General features: G+C 49.7%; 1 protein-coding gene across 1 annotated transcript in view; it reads right to left on the bottom strand.

The window, feature by feature from the left end:
- Positions 1-23,662, bottom strand: part of COL26A1 (collagen type XXVI alpha 1 chain) — a 145,030-nt gene that overhangs the window by 63,779 nt on the left and 57,589 nt on the right. The window contains exon 3 of the mRNA XM_045773887.2: positions 16,960-17,063. Coding sequence (XP_045629843.2) covers positions 16,960-17,063 — 104 coding nt within the window. The remainder of the gene's footprint in view (positions 1-16,959; positions 17,064-23,662) is intronic.

Genomic DNA, 23,662 nt, shown 5'->3' with positions numbered 1-23,662 from the left:
TGGACACAGCTTCTCAGGAGAACCTCCCCAGCCCAAGAGAACGTCACTGAGGGCTTACTGCACACTCACAGCCCGTCTGCACGTAGCACACACTGCACACGAATACACACACACAAACACATGCACAGACAGTGCACACGTAAGTCACACACACCACACAGATACACAATACCTTACAGTCCGCGTACTAAGACACACACCCCCCACATCGTGCACCCCCACCACACACAGACACTACACCGGCACACACGCGTGCACACACACTCATGTTACGCACACATCATAACCACAGCACGGACCCTCACAGTGCAGACAATATGCACACACGCACATTGCACGCACACACGCCCCCGCTCCGTGAGTCCACCCTGTGACCGAATGGCCCCGAAATCCCCCCTCTGCCCCCGGTCTTCGAATGAGGACTCTTCTGCTGCCAAACCAACAGGCTGGCCACCTGCTTCTTATCATGCCCCGGCCCGATTCCAGAGTCGGCTGCGGCAACCCCATATTTTGATCGATTCTTCGTTCATTTCCTCCTTAGTGAGTGTGATAAGGGACTACACACAGGTGAGACCTGATTTCCCACCCAGGATCAACCACTTCCGATCCATGTGCTCAATCTTCACCTGATCATCTAATGCCCTCGGTGCTCACCAGGTGCTCGGCACGGAGCGGGTTCTTTCCGGGAGCCCCTAGACCTCCTAACACCCCTGCAGGGTAAGCCTGAATTTTCCCATCTCACGGATGGAGAAAGTGAGGCTCAGGGAAGTAATTTGCTTTGTCCAAAATTTCACAGCTGGTGGGGAGGCCAGATCTGGAGCCTCCAAACCCCGCTTTTGCTTGTTTCTTTTCCTCCTCTGTGGGGAGGGGGGCGGGGGGTGGCCCTTGCAGACCAAAAAGCAGCAGAGAAAGTTCCAACCCTCGGGCAGCTCACAGACTCGTTGAGAAGATACACACGTAGGCAATGAGGAGAGAAAGAAGAAAATCCCAAACCGGTGAGAGAAGCATTGAATGAGAGGCCCAGGCAATCAGTAACTGTTCAGAGCAGAGCACGGCACAGGGATTCTGGAACATTCCAACTTCACGTCAGGAAATGCAGCCCCTCTTGAGGAAAACTCCAGGCAATGCTTGGTCATAAAGAACATTTAGGAGGTTCCTGGGGGAACAGGGGACCCAGGGCCAAATGCACAGCTCCACAGCCTGAGGGTCCAGTGCCCCCCCCCCACCGCTGCCACCAACGCTCCAGCTGGAAGGAGTAAGGCTTTGCACCAGAGATTCCAGGGTTTATGGGCTCCTTAGAGCATGTGGGCACTTCATAAATGCTATTTGGTGGTGGAACATTTGGCCGAGGGAAGGGATGTCCTCATCCCAGCTGCTCTGTGGTCTCCTGGGGATCGTTTTGCTGTGGCAGGTTGAACATGACCCTGACCCATAGGTACGGGGATCACAGAGCTCCGTGACTACAGCACACATGGTCTGCTATCCCTTGCCACCCGGGATTGAACGCACCTACCCCCACAGTGAAGGCATCAGTGTCACGCGACACCAGCCACCCTGTTCCAACGCTCTGCCCTCTCTCAGCCACATGTGTGGCTGGAGCAAAGCCCTGTGTACGGTGACGTATGTGCCGTCCGGGGACAGGCCCCTGTGTTATGTCCCCCGGGTGCAGGCACCGTGGAACGTCATTGCCGGATGCCAGGGCCTCCCCTGCCTCAAACCGAAGGCCCCAAGATGGACGCCTTCAGCACACTCAGGGGTATCCAACCCCAGCTCAGAAGGCCTTCATGTCTGTGGTATAATAAAATGTCTATATTTGATCTCCAGTTCCTGGTGCAGAGCCCCTAAAACCCTTGGAATTTCCTGAGAGATCCAAGCATCTTTGGTTACTCATAACGAGCCCACCCCTGGGTTCGTGCTAACAGGCGACTCTTGGTGGGGCCCCAGGTGGCTTCAGGATGGGGGCTGGTCCCCAGAGGAAGCAGCCATGTGATTAGGGGGTTGGAACTTTCAGTTCCCCCACCTCCAACCTCTGGGGAGGGGAGAGGGGCTGGAGATTGAGCTCAATCACTAAAGGCCAATGATTTCATCCATCGTGCCTGTGTAATGGAACTCCCTATAATGGGGCTCAGGGAGCTTTCAGGCTGGCAGACACGACGGCGTGATGAGAGGGTGGTGTACCCAGAGAGGACACGAAAGCTCCGTGCCCCTTCCCCCATACTTTGCCCTATTCCATGTGGCTGTTCCTGAGCCGGATCCTCTCTAATAAAACCACGGTCATCATTATCGTGGTCTCTGGAGTTCAAGGAGATAGCCTAGTGAATTATCAGCCTTGGGGGGGGGGGTGCGAACCCACGAATCAGCAGGGCGGCAGAAGCGCAGGTAAGCCTGGGGACCCTATTTGTAGCTGGCCTCCGAAGTGGGGGGCAGTCTTGTGGGCCTTTACCTTGTGGAGGCCGTGCTAATACCAGGTAGTCAGCGTCAGAACTGACCTAAAGGGCTGGACGCCCAGCTGGTGTCCGAGTGTTGGGGAATCGGTGTCGGAACAACGTTATTTGGTGTCAGAAAAACAAACGAACAAACAAACAAACGAAAAAACCCAAAAGGGTCCATTTCCTTTTCCACAAAGATCTTCCCTAAATTGCTGTGAGTGGAGCGTCTAGCCCTTTCCAGAGGAGACTCTAGGACTTTCAGCACAGGCCCCTCATGTCGGCCCGGCACCTCACAGCCTGTGAAGCCATTCCTCTGTCTTGCCACATTCCTCCTCACCACAGCCCCCAGGAGGTAGGTCTTAAACCCAAAAAGGCATTCCTTCTGCTCGATATGCGTGTCTACTGATTTGTTCTGCCAGGTCGTAGAGGATTAGGACATGGAAATATTTGTGCTGGAAGAGTCTGTCCCCTGCCCCCATTTTACAGATAAAAAGACTGAGCCCCCCCCCCAGGCTGTGACCTGCCCAGGGTCCACCCAGCTCAGCAGGGCGGAGCTCCAGCTGCCAGCACCGGGTTATGTTCCCACTTCGGAGGAAGACCCCACCTGAGACCAGAGTCTTTGCTGAGTCCTAGAGGCCTCGCTTCCCTGCCTGCAGACAGCCCGAGAGGAAGTGAAAAGGGAAGTGAGCACCTCTCCTCTCCTCCCAGAACAGCCCTTCCCCACATATGTTCAAGCCACAGAAATCTCTCGTTAAAGTTTTACAGTTAACCACTGAACATGCTACTTTGTCTCCATAATTTATACCTGACCTGGGTGTCTAGACATGACATCATGGTAAGGTATGCCTCCTTCTGAGGGAAGTTTACAATAACCAGAGCTCAGTGTCGTTACAAGGCCTTGTTCTGAGGCAGCCGGGAGCCCCGCTGAGGGGAGCGCAGAGCCACGGGCTTGCATACCTCAAAGGCACCCACCCCCCAGCAGAACGATTACTAGAACCCCATTTCCAGAGGAGAAACCAATAGGCCAGTGACTTCCAAAGGTCATGTGGGCAGGAATGGTCACAAGTCTTGGCCTCACACCCCAAGCTCTGTCCCTACCACCGGCCACCTCCCAGATTCCATTCACAGCATCTCCGGGGCTGGTCGGCTGCCTCAAAGGGGAATTTGGTTGGACCCCGGATCCCAGCTATGAATCCCCGAGAGAACCTTTAGCAGGTGAGGTCACTCACCTTGGCCCTCAGCCTGGGGCTACAAGTCAGGACTGCTCAGGCTCCCTGGAAGCCGAGTCAATCCCACTTCTGTGGACCCTCAACCCCAAGAAATCTGTGGGCATAAGTCCTATGTTGTACTCACACCCTGGTCATGATCAAAAAAAAAAAAAAAAAAAAAAAAAAGCAGAGGTTGAATCTCTCTCTCTCTCACTCACACACACACACCAGGACACAACCTCAGTTCTAAGATTCATTTTGGCCCTAAGCATCCACATTCTAAAGAGGAAGATCCCCAAATCAGTCAATGTGCATTTCTAACACCACTGTGCCTAGTACCGGGCAAGTAAGGAGCATAATAACAGTAACAAGAACCACGTATTAAGGGCCCACTGTGTGCCACGGACTGTGTCACATCGGGTACTTTTATTCACTTCATCTGATCTACAATCCAAGACAGTTATCACTGTGCCCACTTTGCAGAGGAGGAAACCTCAGGTTCAGAGTGAGCGAGTGACTTGCCCACGGAGTGGGTACATGGAACCAGGATGTCAACCCTTGGTCTGGGTTGAAGTCCATGTTCTTTCTACCATCCTGGCAAGCGAGGAGGACAGAACCCCTCGGCAGAGGAAGACCCACTGTGGTGGGCAAGAAGGACCACCAGCCACGCCCAGATCCCCAAGGCCAGGAGCTCTAGCTGGAAAACTGAGCCACCTCGGGCAAAACAAGACAACAGGAAGGAGGAGGGGGGTCGGCGGGGTGGGAGGCCACTGCCCCTGCCTGGAGCCAGCTGGCCCGGCTCATTCACGCACTCCGGGAGGCCTTGAGGAGGCCCTGGGGGAGGTGAGGCTCTGTTCCCCATTTTGCTTGTCCTGTGTGTAAAACCGCCACAGGCTGTCCCTGGGTTTCCGGTTACATGGAAAGGGGCCTGATGCCTGATATCACCACCACGCGCTTCCCGGTGCTCTGCGCAGGAGTGGAAGAGGCCAGCGTGCTGGCCGAGCAGGAAAGCGGGAGCTCTCTCCCCTCCCCTCCTCTCTGGAGACTGACGGGCCTGGGTAGACACACCAGACCATCCAGCCGCTGCTCAAATTCCGCTATCAGCCTTGAGATGTCACCTTGGTGGTCAAGGGCCGGAGGCAGGGACCCAGCTAACCCTCTGCCACCTGCCAGGGAGTTTGGGGCTGGAAAAATGCCAAAAGCACAGAGCAAGCGGCTCCTGTGATTGAACCCCCCTCCGGAACTCCTGCGCCCTCAGAATCTGCCCTGCATTGGCTCTGTAGGCCCGGGCTCTGCAGATAGAAATGCTCTGTGTGTGTCTGGTCACAGCAAAGCTCCCAATGCAAGGGCAGAGGACCACCCATGCAGAGCATCTAGAATGTTCCACAGTTCCTCTGAGCCCCCTTTGCCCTCCCAACCCCGGGCTGCCCTGTGGGCCGTCAGGCCCTGCCCTGCCATCCCAGGAGCTCCCAGGCCAGCCTCGGTGTTTCTAAGTGGGGGGCCACTACGGGCCACGGGGCAGTGCTGATGACCGTGGGAGTGTGAGAGGACCTCCCCACGGTTCTCGCAAAACTGACGCTGACAGGATCTCACAGGGAGGATGGGGTAGCCACAGCCCTCAGACTTCCTCCGGGAGGCCCTCCCCAACTTTTTGCTACCTCACTTTGGATTGTGAGAACGAACTGTGTGCTGTGTATCTGGAATTTTCTTTCCCATAGCCTGACCCGTCTTCCCCCCCCAACCCTGGGCACCTTGGACAAAAGCAGCTACCACTTACTGAGTGGGGAGGCTGTGCTGTGTCCGTCTTCCCCACACCCTTGTGAGGTGGCAGCCTTTGACCAGTTTGGCCCATCTACTCCATCACAAAGTCTGTGACCTTCTGGATAGAGGACAAGAAAAGGTACAGTTTGCGTAGCTCCTGTGTGGGAACCGGGATGTTTGGACTGCCCTCCTTGTGGAGGCTGCACTGGCCAGGCCCCCCTTCAGGATGCAGGGTTCACCCCCAGCTGCTGGGAAGCTGTGGGCTGGCAGCTCGCCTCCGTCAGCCCTTTTGAGAATTGCAGTGGAGACAACGTCCTCATCCAAGGTCATGGCCCTCTCTGGGCAGCCATAGCCCATCATCAGCCAACTGGAGGGTATGAAGACCAACCCCTTGGCCCCCAATTTAGGGCCGTTCAGAAGGGTCATCCCCCCTCAGAGCTCCCGTGGGATGGGCTGAGGCCTTCACCGAGGCTACACCGCGGCCCAGGTTCTCATGCCGCTCCATCCATCCCTTCCCATAACAGGCCTCGATCCTCAGTGTGCCCCCAGTAGGCCTCCCTCACACACCCCCCTCTCAGAGCCTGCACCCGGGGAACCCAATCCACAACAACTCCCTGGCCTCCCCACCTTCCCGATTCATGTGTCTTTGGCCCCGTGACCTGACTTGGTTTTCTCAGGCCATGATGGGCAGGAGTGGGGGCCTTTCCCCCCAGGCTCCCTCCTCTTTCTAGAAAAGACTGAGCTTCGGGTCAGGAGAGAAACAGGCTTTAGCAGAGAAATGCCTGGTCCAATGAGCCCAATTTCTGGCTTGTTGATTATGGCCTGTCCTTGACCTCTAAGAGGTTTGGATCCCTCTTCTGGGAAAAGAGGTTCCCGGTGGCATCACTCCCTGAGATTGCGGGTCTCAGAAGAGTCTCAGGAAATTCACGAGCTTGGCAATCGTCTCCTGTGGCATCATTCTGGCCCCTGCCGCTCCCTGTGAAATGCCCAGGGACGAAGAAGCAGCAGGCAGGGGAGGTGCTGAGAGCCTCTGGATGTGCAGACAGCCCAGCAGCCAGAAGATGAGCCGGTGACCTGGGCCGGCCCCGTACAAGCGCTTCCCAGAAAAAGAAAAGGCAGGTGACATCTGTGGGTATTTACAGCCTCACAGCATGATGGGAGGTGCCGAAAGATGCTTGTCGGACAACAAAACCCATCCCGATGGCTGGAACCCCTCCAGGCTGGGATGGAGCATCAAAGGGCCCAGAATCTCATCGGCGAGGCCATGCTGTCCGTGGACGCTGAGAACAAGAGCAGATGCTCAACGCAACAGGCCCCCAGCTCGTTTTCCCCCACCCCCTGCAGGCCAAAGTTTACCGAAGATGCCGGGAAGAGGCAGGTGTTAGAAGTGACCGAGTGGCCAGGCCCCATGGAATGTTCTCTCCAGCTCAGCCAGCATCTTCCTTTTCCTGTCACATGGCCTTCACCTCTCCCGTTGGCTCTGGCGGGGCCTCACATAAAAATCAACATTTCTCTAAGCCTCAGTTACTCATCTATACAATGGGGTTATAACCGTATATCCCCGGGCTGAACCTCATGTCTCACACACATGAAAACCGCCTTTGCGATCATTTGTTCATTCAAGAAACGGATCGGGGTCCAGCTCTTTGCCAGTGGCTGGGCAAGTAGAAATAAATGTGACAAGGACATCACCGGTGCAGAGGTCACTCAGTGAGAAGAGTCTCTGAGTGGTAAGTGAGGCAGAGGCCTGACCTCGAAGGTTACATAAGACCCTAGAAGCATGAGTCAGGGAAGGCAGTCAGTTCTTCCAAAAAGCTCTGCCAAGAAAGGAAGCTCGAGGGGCGCCTGGGTGGCTCAGTCGGTTAAGCTTCCAACTCTTGGTTTCGGCTCAGGTCATGATCTCAGGGTTGTGAGATCGAGCCCTGCATCGGGCTCCTGGCTTAGCATGGGGTCTACTTAAGATTCTCTCTCCCTCTCCATCCGCCCCTTCCCTCTGACCCCCACTCGCTCTCTCTCAAATAAGTAAATAAACCTTAAAAATTAAAAAAAAAAAGAAAAGAAGGTCAAGACGGGGTGGTGGCTAAAGGATGATGAAGATTCAATGAGATTGTTTCTGGAAGATAAGATATACTTGATATGTTCGTGTACTGATGGGAAGGAACCAGCAGATGAGAAAGATGGAACATACGAGAGAGGGGATCCCAGCAGTGCGTGGGCCAGGTTGGATCCAGAGGGTCAGGCCTTGAGCTAGAGGAAGACCCCTCCCCGATTCTTACCTCCTGCGGGTCCCACAGCAAAGCACACATACCTTTAGCAAAACCCTCATTTCCCAGCATTAGGATTATCTGCCCACCCCCTACCCCCCACACCATATCTGGGAGCTCCTGAGGTCCCCTTTTCATCTGTGTGACCCATGCCCCTAGCACAGTGCCTGGAACCTCCCAGGTACTCTGCTAATTTGAATAAATGGCTCCCGACTTGCTTGTCCCTCCCTTTAATGACAGCCATGGTAGACAGGTTTCAGAAACACCACCAGACTCGCTGAGAATCGTTTCCCTAAAATGCTGAGCTCTGCAGACTGGCCGGGAGGCTGTGCCTCCTCCCAAGAGAACGCCTTCTGGCTTTGAACGCTCAGCCATTCAAAACACAAACACACTCATACACAGAGCTCGCGCCAGGGGTGAAATGTCAGCGCCATCTTGGACTCAAATCAATCAGCTCAATGCTTGGATGCACTTGCTAAGCCACCTCGCCCTGGGCCTGCCGTTGCCCATATGGAAGCTCAGGGGCTTCATTTCCTGTCCTGGCGATGACTCCAGTTGAAGCAAACGAAGCAAAACAAAACAAAAGGGAAAATCCCCTACTCGAGTCAAACTTATCTTCTGAAGGTTGCGTCTATACCAACTTTGTGGCAAATCTCCTCCACGACACCACGTCAGATCTGGCCTCTAAAACACCAGGGACCAGGCCATCTTAGGTATTCTGGAAAGCAGCTGGCCAAGAGTCCAGCTGCCCTGTGCCTTGTGCTGGGACAACTTGGAGTAGGATTTCCTGAGACCTCGGAGGTCCCTGATGGCTTACAGGAAAGAGGACTTACTCAGGAGCCAAAGAACCAGGTTCTAGTTCTGCATCAGCCTCTTCTCTGCTGGATGACCTTGGCCAAGTCTCTTCACATCTCTGAGCCTCAGTCTCTGCCTCTGTCTCAGTCCATTTGGGCTGCTATGACAAAGTGCCATAGGCCGGGTGGCAGGGGTGGGGGGTTTGCTTATAAACAACGAGCATTTACTCCTCACTGTTCTAGAAGCTAGTAAGTCCAATATCAAGGGGGCAGCAGATCTGGTGTTTAGCGAGGGCCAGCTTCCTGGTTCACTGTGTCCTCACATGGCAGAAGGGGAAGGAATGTTCTCTGGGGTCTCTTTTATAAGAGCACTAATTCCACTCATGAGGGCTCCACCCTTATGACCTAATCACCCCCCAAAAGCCCCTCCTCCTAACACTGTCACATTGGAGAATAGGTTTCAATGTATAAATTTGGGGGGGAGGGGGACAAAAACATTCAGTTCACAGCAGCATCTATACCATGGAAATAGAGAACAGCATGACTGAAAGCCCTTTCTAAAGAGTAAAGTACCATTTCAAAGGTAAGAAATAATGGCATGATGATATGATGTTGACGGAGGTGATGATGCCACCTCTGCTGTCTGCCAAGGGAGCCCACTGGAGGGACATCTCCAGGTGGAATGTAGCTTAAGGAAATACCTTTTTTTTTTTTTAAGATTCATTTATCTATTTTAGAGAGAGAGAAAGAGAGAGAGCAGGGGGAGAGGGAGAGGGAGAGAATCTCAAGCAGACTCCCTGCTGATCATGGAGGCCCACGTGGGGCTTGATCTCACAACCCCTGAAATCATGACCTGAGCCGAAACCAAGAGTCGGACACTCAGCCAACTGAGCCACCCAGGTGCCCCAAGGAACTACTTTTTAAATTAAATCTAGATGTGAAGTAATGGTACTGCATCCAGTGCGTAACGCTGACTCCTTTGATCATGTCCCAGGTGCAGAATCCTTGACAGAACCCCAACTAAAGGCCAGGCCCTGTGCTGGGCACCACAAAAGCACACAGATAATGACGACACTCTCTGCCCTCCAGAACCTCTCAATCCATTCACGGCAGGGTAATCAGCAACCTTTCTAGGGGCTAATCTGGCAATATGATTCAAAAGCCTTGACACAATGTATACCCCTCATGGGTACCCTAATATAATTCTGCATAGGAATTTATCCTAAGGAAATGATTAAAGGTGTTGACAAAGATGGAGCTAAAAAGATGTTTCACAAAGTTTCCGTTGCAAAATGATGGAGTAGCTTGTATCAGCCTAACTCAACTTGAGGTAAAAATTATAAGCTCGAGATAATTCTTTAAATGATTATTGGAGGACCCTTGAGAGCCAAAAAAGCCAGCAGAAACCAAAGGGATTCAACTCTTGTGAAAAGAGACTAGAACTTGCTACATTACATGGCTTTTCCCCCCGAGAGCCAAATTTAGTTCAGGCAGCACAGGGTGGCCAAAACGTAAGTCAAAAACTGAAGTTGTTTAGGCTTAACGCTGCCAGAGGACCTGGAAACTGAAGGAAGAAATCTAATAAGGAACAAGCTACATAGAGAGAGAGAAAGCCCCGAACTCTATGTACAAACTCCCCTGAAGTCCTTGGCTGACCCCTGAATTGTGCGTGTGCAGGGAAGATTCCAGTGAGCTCAGCAGAAAACAAGAGAGGAAGGCTATAAAAGCTGAGCAGAGATATCAGCTGCCGCCCAACAGGAGGAAGAAGATTTAGAGCCTGCGCGTCTCTGAGTTCGGAGCTTGAGTCTCTCCACCTAGGCCTTGCCTTTGAAACCACAGAAAGGCCAAGCCTTAGGAGTAAACCTATATCCCACGTCTAAGGGATTGACATACCCGCCCAATCAAGTATAAAAACCAAGACTTCACAAACTTATGGTAATTTAACTGCTTGCCAGAACAAAAATCGACATTCTTCAAGGAAATCGGCACCTCTCCAACATATCATTCAAAGCGTCTGACATACAAGCAGAAGTCATCAACATGGAAAGAAAGAAAGGCAGGGCAGTTGTGACCCAAGTCAGGAGAAAAGTGACAACACAAATAAACTGTAAGATGGCCCAGATTTGGAAATAGAGAACAAGGACTTAAAAAGTAGCTATGATAAATAAGTTCCAGTGTATAAAATAAATTATGATCATAAGAAGTGCATAGATGGGGAAATCTTATCGGGGAACTATAAACCAAACACACACAGAAATGGAAATTCTAGAACTGAAAAGACATTATCTGAAATGGGCTTAGCAGAAGATTGTAGATATCAGAAGAGACAATGAACTTGAGGACAGATCAATAGAAATTATCTAGACTGGAGAACAGAGGGGAAAAAAGCAGAACGTCGATGACACTATCAAGCAATCTAACATGCGAGCAAATGGACCCTCAGGAGGAGAAGGGAGAATAGGGAAGAAAAAATATTTGAAAAAACAATGAACAAAATTTTCCTAACACGAAAAAAATACAAACAACAACAACAACAACACACGGGTTTATAGATCCAAGATGCTCAAAGAAGCCCAAGCAGAATCAAGAAAATCTCACCACGGGCGCGTGGGTGGCACAGCGGTTAAGCGTCTGCCTTCGGCTCAGGGCGTGATCCCAGCGTTATGGGATCGAGCCCCACATCAGGCTCCTCCGCTATGAGCCTACTTCTTCCTCTCCCACTCCCCCTGCTTGTGTTCCCTCTCTCGCTGGCTGTTTCTATCTCTGTCGAATAAATAAATAAAATCTTTAAAAAAAGAAAAAAGAAAATCTCACCTGATAATATCATAGTCAAACTGATAGGGACAAAGAAAAATCTTGAAAACAACCAGAGAGGGGAAAAAAGACACACTGTATTTGTATAAGGGAAACAACAAAACAAATACGGCAGACCTCTCCCCCGAAACAATGGATACCAAAAGACAATGGAATAATCGATCTGTTTCAAGTATTGAAAGAAAAAAATCAACCCAGAATTATGAACTCCAAGAAAATATTATTCAAAAATTGGAGTATTGGAGATGACGTGAAGAAAGTGTAACCCCTGTACATCGTTGGTGAGAATGTAAAATGGTGTAGCCACTCCGAAAAAAGTTTTGCAGTTCCCTAGCCAGTTAAATACAGAATTACCATATGACTCAGAAAGACCAATCCTGAGTAAAAATCAAAAGGAATCGAAAACAGGTGTTCAAACAAAACTTGTACATGAATGTTCACAGCAGCACTATTCACAACAGCCAAAAGGTAGACACAACCCAAATGTCCATCGACCGATGAATGAATAATCAAAATGTGGTATACCCATATAATGGAATGTTATTCATTATTCAGATGTATTCCACAATTTGGATGAAGCTTCAAAGCATTATGCTAAGTAAAAGAAGTCAGACACAAAAGGTCACATATTGCATGATTCTATTTATATGAAATATCCAGAACAGGCAAATCGATAGAGACAGAAAGCAGATTTGCGGTTGCCAAGGGCTAAAGGAAGGAGGGAATGAGGAATGACTGCTTAATGGGTATAGGGTTTCCCTTTGGGGGGATAAAAAAGTTCTGGAACTAGACAGTGGTGATGTTTTTGCAAAACCTTGGGAATGTACTTAATACCACTGAATTGTATACTTCAAAACAGTTAAAATGGTAAATTTTAGGTTATGTGTATTTTGCCACAAATCAATTCATTGATTGATTATTAAAAATAAGTTAAGGCAAAATAGATAGTAATTTTTTTTTTAAGTAGAAAGAATTCACGACAAGCAGACCTGCACTAGAAGACGTGTTGAAAGAGAAGGGATACCAGATGGAGACTCAGAGCTCCAGGAGGAAGAAAGATCACTGGAAATGATCCTTCCCTTCCTCTTTAAAAAGATAATCTGTTTAATGCAAAAATGATAATATCGACTTGGGAGGTTTTTCACATACTTAGATTGTAAACACAGGAGGACAATAGCACAAAGGATGGTGGGGTGGATAAATGGAAGTGTACTGTTTTCAAAACTAACAAGACATAATACAGAGAACTACAAAGAAAAAGTCAACAAAGGAAAAGGTGCAATTTCTGCTTCTAGTCATGATAGACTAACTCCTACTGAACTTGCTCTTCCACCACAAACAACTAGAAAATTGGACAAAATTTATGGAACAAATGTTTGTTGACATTGGACAGGAAGCATTTCAGAACAAACAAGGCAATTCCTAGCGGCACCTTCCAGACCGGAGCTCATGGAGAGAAGACCAAGTAGAACATGGCCGTCTCTCTGAGCTGAAGAGACAGAAATCTGAGTTCAGGGAGGCTGAGGCAAATCTGGTGGCCAAAATACCAGAGAGATGAGAATTATGCAGAAATTATGTAGAAAAGTATCCATTGGATCAAAACTTATTGGTCTGTAAATGTATATGTATGTAATAAGTTGTACATCAATTATACCTCAGTAAATCTGATTTTTAAAATGTGCAAATAATTATTAAATTAAGAAATAGAGCACATCGGGGTGCCTGGGTGGCTCAGTCAGTTAAGCATCTGACTTTTGATTAAGGCTGAAGTTGTCATCTTGGGGTCATGGGATGGGGCTCTGTGTTGGGCTCAGCAGGGAGTCTGCTGGATATCCTCTCTCTCCCTCTTCCTCTGCCCCTCCCCCCCAAAATAAATAAACCTAAAAAAGAAAAGAAAAGAAATAGAACTCATAGATGAGGGGCGCCTGGGTGGCACAGCGGTTAAGCGTCTGCCTTCGGCTCAGGGCATGATCCCGGCGTTCTGGGATCGAGCCCCACATCAGGCTCCTCCTCTATGAGCCTGCTTCTTCCTCTCCCACTCCCCCTGCTTGTGTTCCCTCTCTCGCTGACTGTCTCTATCTCTGTCAAATAAATTAAAAAAAAAAAAAAAAGAACTCATAGATGGCCCTATGTCTGTTAAAGAAAACAAATTTATTATCAAAATCTTCCCCGCAGGGGTCCCTGGGTGGCTCAGTCAGCTAAGCCCAGACTCTTGATTTTGGCTCAGGTCGAGCATAATCTCAGGCTCATGAGATCAAGTTGGACATGGAACCTGCTTGGGATGCTTGGGATTCTCTCTCCCCCCGCCCCTGCTTGAGTACCCACACACTCCCTCTAACGAAACGAACAAACAAAAAAACTTCCCCACAAAGGAACTACAGGTCCACATGGTTTCACTGTGAATTCTATTAAACATTTAAGGAAAAAGTAATACCCGCTTTACCAAAAAATGCTTTTAGAAAATAGTGGAGGAGGGAAATTTTCCTATTTCTTTTTATGAGAACAGCATAACTCTCATCACCAAAAACTGGAAGACGTTACAAGGAGAGAAAATTACAGATAATTATCAAATACAGAAATAGAAAACTGAATAATACATCCAAATGTGGTTGGTCCTGGTAATAATAGCATTATTCCCCAAAACCAAGGGTTGGTTTAGTATTCCAAATCAATGTAATTTGTCACATTAACAAAATAAAGTATTAAAAAAATGATCACCTTAGTACAGAAGCAGAAAAAGCATTTGACAAGATTCAGCACCATTCCTGATGAGTAATCTCAACAAACTCAGACTAAAAGTGACTATCCTCATCTGATACATGGCATATACGAAAAAATCTACTGCTAACAACATATTTCACAGTGAAATGGAGAACTTCCCCCCCGGCCATGATCAGAAACAAGGCAACTATATCTATTCTCACCACTTCTGTTAAACATCTTACCAGAAGTTCTAGCCAGTCCAATAAAGCAAGAAAAATAAAATAAAATGCATTAATAGTTGAAAGGAAGAAGCAAACATGTCTCTATTCACAGAAGACATAATAGTTTATGTAGAAAATCCAAAGAAATCAATAAATAAGCTACTAGAACTAATAAATGAATTTAGCATGGTTTTTACATATGAAGTCAATATTAAAAATCAAAAATATTTCTATATGCTAGCAGAAAAATAATAATTAAATGAAAATTTAAAAAGCAATCCCATTTTTTAAGCACCAAAACTTTGAAAGGCTTAGAAATACTTAGAAATAAATTTAATAAGAGATAAGCAATACCTCTACTCTGGAAGCTGAAAATTAAATTCCTAAATAAATGGAGAGCTATACCATGTTCATGAATCAGGAGACTCATTATTAAGATGTGTATTTTCCCCAAATTGGTCTATAAATTCATCACAATCCTACTCCCAAGGGAAATAAAAACATATGTCCACAGAAAGACATTACAAGAATGTTCACAGAAGTTTTACTCTTAAAGGCAAAAACTAGAAAGGACCCGAAGATCTATCCACAGGACAATGCATAAATAAAATTGTGGCTATTTACACAATGGAATAATACCCAGTAATAAAAATGAGTAAACTACTGATATACATATCACAATATGAATAAATCTCAAAAACATTCTATTAATTAAAAGAAACCATGCACAAGAGCATATATTATATGGTTCCATTTATATGAAGTTCAAGAATAGGTAAAACTGATCTATGATGATAGAAATCAGGACAGTGGCTGCTAAGGGATGAGAACTTTCCAGAAGGTGATAGAAATATGTACACGTATCAAAACTCATCAAAATGTACACTTAAGACTGATGCATTTCAGAGTACGTAAATTTTATGTCAGGGAAAAAAAAGAATATTTGGAGTAACGTCATCAATAATTTAAAACTTGGGAGAAACTTAAACATCTTGCAGTAGGGATTTACTTAATAAAGTATGTACCCAAATTTTATAGCCACTAAAACTAATGCTACAGAAAGCTATCTATTGACTAGGAGAAACACGCATGGTAACTTATATGAAAAAGAAAGTTACCAAAATACTACAACCGTATAAAAGGACAGAAAAAAGGTCTGGAGGTTTTCACCAAAGTGAGACTCAAGGTTAACCTTGAGAGGTGTGATTCTGGGTTTCTTCCCCTTCTCTACACTGAACACGGACTTAACCTTTGCAATAAGCAAAAAAACACTTCTAGATACATCCCTATAGTTCTAGATACTTAGACAAGATTCATTCCCTGATTCATGGTAGCTGTGATTTATAAAGTCATGGGGGTCCCGAATTAGCAAAGAGTGAACCATTGCTCTTCGGGGAGGTGCGGGGAGAGGCTCCTGCCAGCGTCTGGTCACAACATTTTTGTCAATGTGTTTTACATGTGTGGGGAGGAGTTCATCGCTGTCTACCCCTCAGCTGGAGGGGACAACTGGTTTACGACTCAGACATCTGAGACTTACACTTCGTTTACTGGATCGTTCCTTTAATAAAGAGAACATGAGGACAGATGACAAACCATACATGCCTCAACATTGCAGTGGTTTCCCAGGGAGGGCGGAAGGGACCCTATTCGGGGAGGGCTCAGTTATCCTTAGAAGAAACAGTCTGTAGGGTGTCGAGTGGCAGTTTGGGGGCTTGGGGGTGGGCAGACATGAAAACACATGATTATAGTCGGCTGAGGCAAGGATGGGGTCAGGGGGAGCTCGGAGGCTCTGGGGGCTGAGAGAAGGGCCCCCGAAGCCTTCCCAGTGCTGAGCAAAGGCCTCCCAGGATCAGGTGCCTTCTGAGTCAGGAAGGGCAGCACCACTGGACCCTTTTCCATTCCAGACCCTTCCTTCCGCTCTGCTTTGGGCCACAGGCCCACTGAAGCATCATCATTATTATTACTTTCTGTGATTATCCTGTTATTATTTGTAACCCAAAGAATTTGGGGCAGTTTTCAATAAAAGTATATACCAAGCATATTATAACTTATTATAACTTTATAATCACCTAATTTATAAAAGCATATCCGTAAAACAAAAGTCAGCAGGTTAGGAAATAAAAAAGATGAGGGAAAATCACTTGATCAGAAAGTCCGAGTCGTGGAAAACTACCGTTTCCAAATGCAAAACTGACCCGTGAGCCTCCAGGTCAACCGGCTAACCCTGGGAACGAGACGGGCTGTGAATCTGTCGGTTGGGTAGGACCTGCTTTTCCTGGCCGTAAGCGCAGCCGGGATTTGCACCGGGCCCTCCCTGGCCCCATCGGGCTCCAGAGGCAGGTTGGGACCGGGTCCGGAGGGCTCAGAAAGAAAGCCCCAGCTCTGGGCCCTATCCTCCCAACCTCCCCCTGGGCTCGAGCCAGGCGGAAGGGCAGGACCGTCAGTCCGCCGCGCACCAGATCCGTGTGCCTTGTTCCACAACAGACGTGGCTCCAAGGCTGGTGAACAGAGAGCCGGCAGCCAGCTCCGCCCGCGCCCATTCCCGGGTGAGTGCGATCCAGAGCGGAAGAAAGAGGCTGTCGACTGAATCCCCTCCCCCAGGCCAGGATTCATGATTCTCTTCCACCCAACCAATGCACACAGGGTCCCTACCTCGGTGCCCATGGCAGGGTGGCAGCAACACCAGAGACTCCGCAGCCCAGCCCAGCCGGTGCCCCGCCCCCCAGCACCCTGCGCCCCAGCCCCCCACACCCCGGCAGACTCACCCTCCTCACAGTTGCTCCCAGTGAAGCCAGGACAGCATCTCCACTCCAGCGCCGTCACCGTGCGGTAGGACACTCTGTACGTGGGTCTGATCAGAGTCCTGTAACTAACACGAGGGCAGCATCAGCAGAGTGTGAGCGCCCGTCCACCTGCCCCCGGTCCCACTTCTGCAGACAGCACCCAGCCCAGGGCTCTGGGAGCCGCCTGGGTAGCGGAGCCGGTCATCCCGGCTCTGTGCCCACTGGCTGTGTAGCCCTGGGCAAGTGACCACCCCTCTCTGTGTCGAGTGCATTCTGAAGTCCCTCCCAGCTCTGCCTTCCGGCAAGTCTCCAAGCATGGCCACCGAGGGTGGGAAAATGTCTGCCACGGACTGAATTGCGTCCCCAGAATCCATATGTTGAAGCCCCGCCCCCATCATGTGACTATATTTGCATATAGGGTCTTTGGGAGGTAATTATGGTTTAATGAAGTCATAAGGGTGGGGCCCTAATCCATCAGAGCTGGAGGCCTTATAAGAGGAGAAGGACAGAGAAAGAGATCTCTGAGTCCATGAACACACTGGGGAGAGGCCATCTGAGGACCAGCGAGAAGGTGGCCATCTGAGAAAACACATTTCTGTTGTTGAAACCCCCCTGTCTGACACTTTGCTACTGCGACCTGAGCGAAGACATTGACCAAGACCATGAAGAAGGACAAGAAAACTATCGTTAGGACGTGTGCAACTTCTAACCACCCAAAAGTTCCTCGACTCCAGCGCTTTGTCCCAATCATTTCCTTTGGCTGATTCATCCAATGAACACTCACTGAGCGCCAACTACATGCAGTACTGTGGTCACAGACTGATAGAACTGAGTCCCTTCCTCGGGAAAATCAGAGCCTCGTGGATGAGAGAGGCACACCCATGAAAACTCGCAGTCCCCTCGCGGGACCCTTGCCCCCTGCAAACTGCTGTGGATTCCAGGGCCAAATTTCACACTCCTTCAGTTCTGACATTTTTCTTGTAAAAAAGCTTGATACTATTTTACCGAACTCTGAGACATAAGATATGTGACCAGACCCCAGTGAGCTCTCACCTCACACCTGTCAGAATGGCTACCATCAACACACAAGACACAACAGGTGTGGGCGACGATGTGGACAAAGGGGAGACCTCACGCAGTGTTGGTGGGAGCGTAAACTGTGCAGCCGCTGTGGGAAATGGTAGGGCAGGGCCTCAAAAAATGAAAAATAGAACTCCCATTTGATCCAGGAATCCCACTCCAGGGGGTTGATCCAAAGAAAACAAAAACACAAATTCGAAAAGAGAGCCGCACCCCCATGTTCATCATAGCCTTATTTACAATAGTCAACACATGGAAACAACCTCAGTGTCTCGATGGGGGAACGGATAAGGAAATGTGATGTAGCGATACACGATGGACTATTACGGAGCCATAAAAAAGAAGGAAATCTTGCCATTTGTGACAGCAATGGATGGACCTCGAGGTCATGATGCTGAGTGAAATAAGTCAGACAGAGAAAGACAAATACTGGATGATCTCACTTATATGTGGAACCTAAGGAAGAACAACCAAGGTCATAGATACAGAGAGACCGATGGTTGCCAGAGTCGGGGGGCAGGGGTGGGCATAATGGGTGACGGGGGATCAAAAGGCCGAAACTTCCAGATATAAAATACAATGTAAAGGTCCTGGGATGCAACGTGCAGCATAGGGACTGTAGTTAAGAACATCGAGTGGCATGTATCAAAATTGCTAGGAGAGTAGAACTGCAAGTTCTCATCACAAGAGAAACAATTATTGTAACTGTGTCTGGTGACAGATATGAACTAGACTTCTTGTGGTGATCAGTTTGCAATACATGCAAATATCAAATCAAAAACTATACACCTGAAACGAACATAACATGGGATGTTAACCTCACCTCACTACACACACGTGCACACACAAACATATGACCCAACCTCACCAGGGGGATACACTTGGCTCTATGATTCGATTTGCGTGCATCATTATAACTTCGCTGCTTGATCACGTCCACACATCTCCCCCTTGAGAGCAAAGCTACATGACTTCACAAAATCCAAATCTGCTGACACCAAGCAACTTAATCGGTGAATGGGAAAATTATGAATTAATTGGGAGCAGCAGGCGTGACGTTTCAAGATGCCCCGCTGACAGGAAAACACACGAGTCACGTCTCAAATTTCAGGAGTACTGCTTTCAGTGTGAACAATTCTGTTACACTAATTTCTCTTTAAAAAAAAAAAAAGCCCTCTCGCTCATGTTTCATGAACATTCTGGCAAACCAGCTTCCCCCTGGAGATCTAAGCGGGGGGTGAGGCTGTGTGCAGCCAGGGGCAGGAAACTTTGAGTGAGAAGTCAGGAGTCTGCATGGAGAGACGTCCGCGCTGGGACCAGGACAGCGGACCTCGATCTTTAGGCTCTGAACTGCCCCCAGGAAGCTCTGAGGCAGGCCGGAGGGGTGGGGCTGGCAGAGGAGTGGGGCATCATCGCCAGTCCCCAGGGCAAGTGGCCTGGCGGGCCACCGGTGGGTTGATGAGCCCGGCTCCAAGGAGCACAGATAGATAATAAAGAGGCGATAATAAGCACACACGCACACACGGGCTCCCGGGCTTTCATGCTCACACACGCACACGTGCTCACACTCTTTCACACACTCCACACTCACAGGCACTCATTCACCTGCTTACGCCCTCACATCGCCTTCCTGCTGCAGATCTCCCAGCCAGAGGCAGGCCCAGCTCGGGGGCAGGGGGGTGAGGGGGGAGCTTTAATTTAGATAAAAGACGCCAGTTTTTTCATTGATTCCTGGAATAAGATGTCGCTCCAGCTGAGAGGGAGCAGAAAAGCTATGAAACCCCCACCTGGGGCAGGCGTGCAAGGCAGGGAAAGGGTCAAGTGCAGCCGATGCCACGGACGGGCGCCTCCCATAACCTCAGCACCATAGGGTAGACGGGGCCCCGGACTGTGGGCTTCGGGCTGTGTCTCAACTCACAATACTGACTTGCACACATGACTTATGAGGACACCAGAGACCAGGATGCGGGGCGTGAGGCTCGCTGGGAGGGAGCGTGTGCGAGGTGCCCAGAGCAGGAAGCGTGCACAGATGCTGGGTTCGCAAAATGCAGATCTGACTCCATTCCTCCTGGCCCACGCCCTTCCATCGTCTCCAGTGTGGTCAGGGGGGTCTGACTGCTTAGCCATGCGTGCGAGCCTTGTCCTGCTCACACAGCCGCTCTCCCGCCCCCCGGGGGCAAAGGCTGCCCCTCCCCCTCCAGCCTCTGAGCCACGCAAATGCACCAGGCATCCCCCCGTCCATGCCTTGAATGACGATGATGATAGATAATAAATATAAGAGCTTTGAGTATCCGCCCTGCTCAAGGCACCGCTCTGAGTGTTGTCCGTGTGCCGACTCACAACAATCCTAACGGGTGGATACTATTACTAATCCTAATTTACAGATGAGAAAACTGAGGCACAGAGAAGTTAAGCAACTTTCTCAAGGTCACACTGCCAGTAGGTAATAGGACTAGGATCCACATGCGGGCAGAACTGGCAGAACCTACCAACACTAATTTGCGTTTGTTCGGCACAAAGGAATATTTTCCTCCCTGCATCTGCACAAGATCCTGATCTCAGGCTCTGTGCCAGAAGGAAAGCTCGTCCCCCAGAGAAGGTCCCTTTCTGCCCCTCATGCAGAGGGCCATGGGCTGACCTGCCCCACTCTGGGACCAGAAGGAACGGATGACCTGTGATGGCCAGGAGCAGGGCACACCAGTAGGTGGCGCTGCTTCACCAGCCCTGCGGGCCAGGGACCAGCCTGGCAGGCCCCTCAGGTCTCCCCTGAGTGCCCTGGGCAGCAGGCAGTGTTTGCAGCCTGGCCCAGGCTGGGCTTCCCCCTCCTACATTTCATGAGGAACTCCCAGCCTGTCCTCTGAGGTCCGGTCTACAAACCCAGTGATCTTTCTAAAATGCAGATCCAATTTTGTGATTGCCCTCTCTCAAAACCTTCCATGGCTCCCAAAGATTAAGGACTAAGCTCTTTAAGTCAGTAAAGAAGGCCCTGATTACCTCTCTGTGCTCCCTTCCTCCTGCCACCAGCAGCCAAGGCTCCTACCACCACAGCACAACCTGCTCTTCCTGCCACTGGGCCTTTGCACATGCAAGCTCCTCTGCCTACCTGCCCTTCCTCCTTTACTCTGCCTGAGAAAAATTCCCAAGAGCCTTCAGGGTGACCTGTCCTCAGCTGTGAAGCACCCCTGCTCCTGGCCAGTGTCCACAGACTCCCTCCCAGGCCCTCCCACAGCACCTTTGCACAGAGATTGGTTTGAACCCAATGCTCATCCATGTACTCAGCAGGCCTACTGTGTGTCAGACAATGAGAACACAAGCATGAAGAAGACGGGCACAGCTCCACTCTGCCACAGAACCACACACGTGAACGGACGACCATGGGCCACGATAAGTACTATGAAGCGAAGCACTGAGTTCACGCCTCACATTAAAATGGGTTTTTTTCTTTTTTATGAAAACATAATTTACATGCAGCAAAATAGATAAATCAAGAGTTTAGCTTAATAAACTTTTACCTATGTGTAAACCAACGTTCCCAACTCAAAAGTCCCCCGTGCCCCCTCCAAGACAACTACCCTACCCCCAGACGTATCCATTCTGATTTCTATCCCCCCGCTTCTAGAATCCCATATACACAGAACCTCGCAGCATGCCCTGGCTTGCGCCCGCCTTCTTTCACTCAGCCTTAGCCGGAGGTTCAACCGTGTTGCTAAGTGCAGGGGTATTTCGTTCCTTTCTATTGCTAAATAATATTCCCTTATACAAATATGGCCCAAATGGTCCATTCTCTGGTTAATGACCATTTGGGTTGCTTCTGGTCTCGAACTAGGATGGAGAAAGATGTTTGTGAATACGTCTTCATTCCTCTGGAGTATATTCCCAGGAGCAGCCTTGCTGGCCCATAGGATGGATATAGGTTTCGCTTTAATAGCTGTGGCAAACAGATGCCCCAAACCTATTTGGACAAAGCAATTCACACGCCGAGCAGCAGCGCCAGGGGTCCAGCTGCTCCATAACCTTGATCTTGGGCTGCCCAAACTCAAGGGCTGTCTACTGAATCCATGTTTATGGCTTAAGCCGCCAGTCTGCGGCATTTTTTTACAGCAGCTCAAGGTGAGGAAGAGAGATTTACATTAAGTACTTAAGACAATTTCCAGGTAGGAGATGCAATAAATGTTGGGTACTGTGATGGGTACTTGTATGTGTCCCCCAGACTGGGCGAACCCGCCATAACTGGTAAAACGTGTGAGGATTTCCAGAAGAGCCCAGCACTGAATTGGTAGGCTGAGTCAAGAAAAATCTACCCTCCGGGCGCCTGGGTGGCTCAGTCAGTGAGGCATCTGCCTGCGGCTCAGGTCGTGATCCTGGGGTCCTGGGATCGAGCCCCGGGTCAGGCTCCCTGCTCAGTGGGGAGTCTGCTTCTCCCCCTCCCTCTGCCCCTCCCACCTGCTCGTGCTCTCTCTTTCGCTCTTGCTCTCTCTCAAATAAATAAATAAAATCTTTAAAAAATAATCTGCTAAGAGAGGAGATCCCAAGTGCCCTCACCACACACACACACACAAACAGTCACTATGGGAGGTGGCGGAGATGTTCGTTGGTTTGATTGTGGGTAATCATTTCACAGTGTGTATATATATCCAGACACCACGTTGTGCACCTTAGACAGACATCGTTTGTCAAAAATCAAAAAAATCAATCAACAGAAGTACAAACACACACACACACACACACGCACGCACGCGCAGTCCCGAGTGCCTCTGTGAGGTAAGGGGGCAACTGTACCACCTGCTGCCATTTCAAGACTGTTTCCAAGGGGCAGAGAGACCTCCCACCCCACTCCCATCCCTCGCCCCAGGAAGCAATCCCTTTCAAATCAGCACAGCCCCCAGGCCATCTCCACGAGAAGACAAATGGCCATAACCCCAGGTTTACAGCCTTGGCCGAACCTCTGACGACCTTGAGCTCAGTCTCACTGGGGGACACCGAGCTCCTGGAGGGGACCCGGCTTGCCTCGGGCTCCCCAGCAGAGGCCGCACCCCTGCACGGGGCTTACCCCACCATCCAGGTGGTGGCAGGAGCCTTGTTCCTTGGCATCAACATGGAAGGCCAAGGATGAGGTCCTGGGTGGGGGCCACAGAGACCTGGGAGTGAGCCCCACCATCAAGGCTTGAATGACTCCGAGGGGATATTGGAGGAAGAGAAACAAGACTGGCCTCTGAGGCCTGATGCCCCCAAGGTGGAATGCTCCATTCTGACTTCCTCTCGACTCTATGGTGCTGCAGTGTCCCCGTGCAGTGGTGGCCCACAAGCCCTGGGGGCTCTGGCCTGGCGTCCACCAGCCTCCCCTTTGACTCTTGAGCCTCTCACTCCTGCTTTCCAGCCATACTGGCCTTCCAAATCTCCAGTGTACCACATCCCAGATCACTGAAGGGCTGCTCTCTCTCTTTCTCACTCTCTCTCTGTTACCCAGTCAAGGCCCAGTCATCACCTCAAATGCCCTCTCCTCCAGGAAGTCCTCCTGAGGCCTCTGACCAGCTCAGCGTTCCTAGATTTACAGGTGCCAAAGCTGGCATAGGAAAGGAAGAGGAGTGTAAGGGCGTTATATCTG

The sequence above is a fragment of the Ursus americanus genome, chromosome 2, assembly GCF_024610735.1.
Source record: "Ursus americanus isolate L20-20 chromosome 2, mUrsAme1.1.p, whole genome shotgun sequence".
Taxonomy (NCBI): domain Eukaryota; kingdom Metazoa; phylum Chordata; class Mammalia; order Carnivora; family Ursidae; genus Ursus; species Ursus americanus.
Note: the sequence above shows the minus strand (reverse complement) of the source record. Positions and strands in the feature narration are given on the sequence as shown.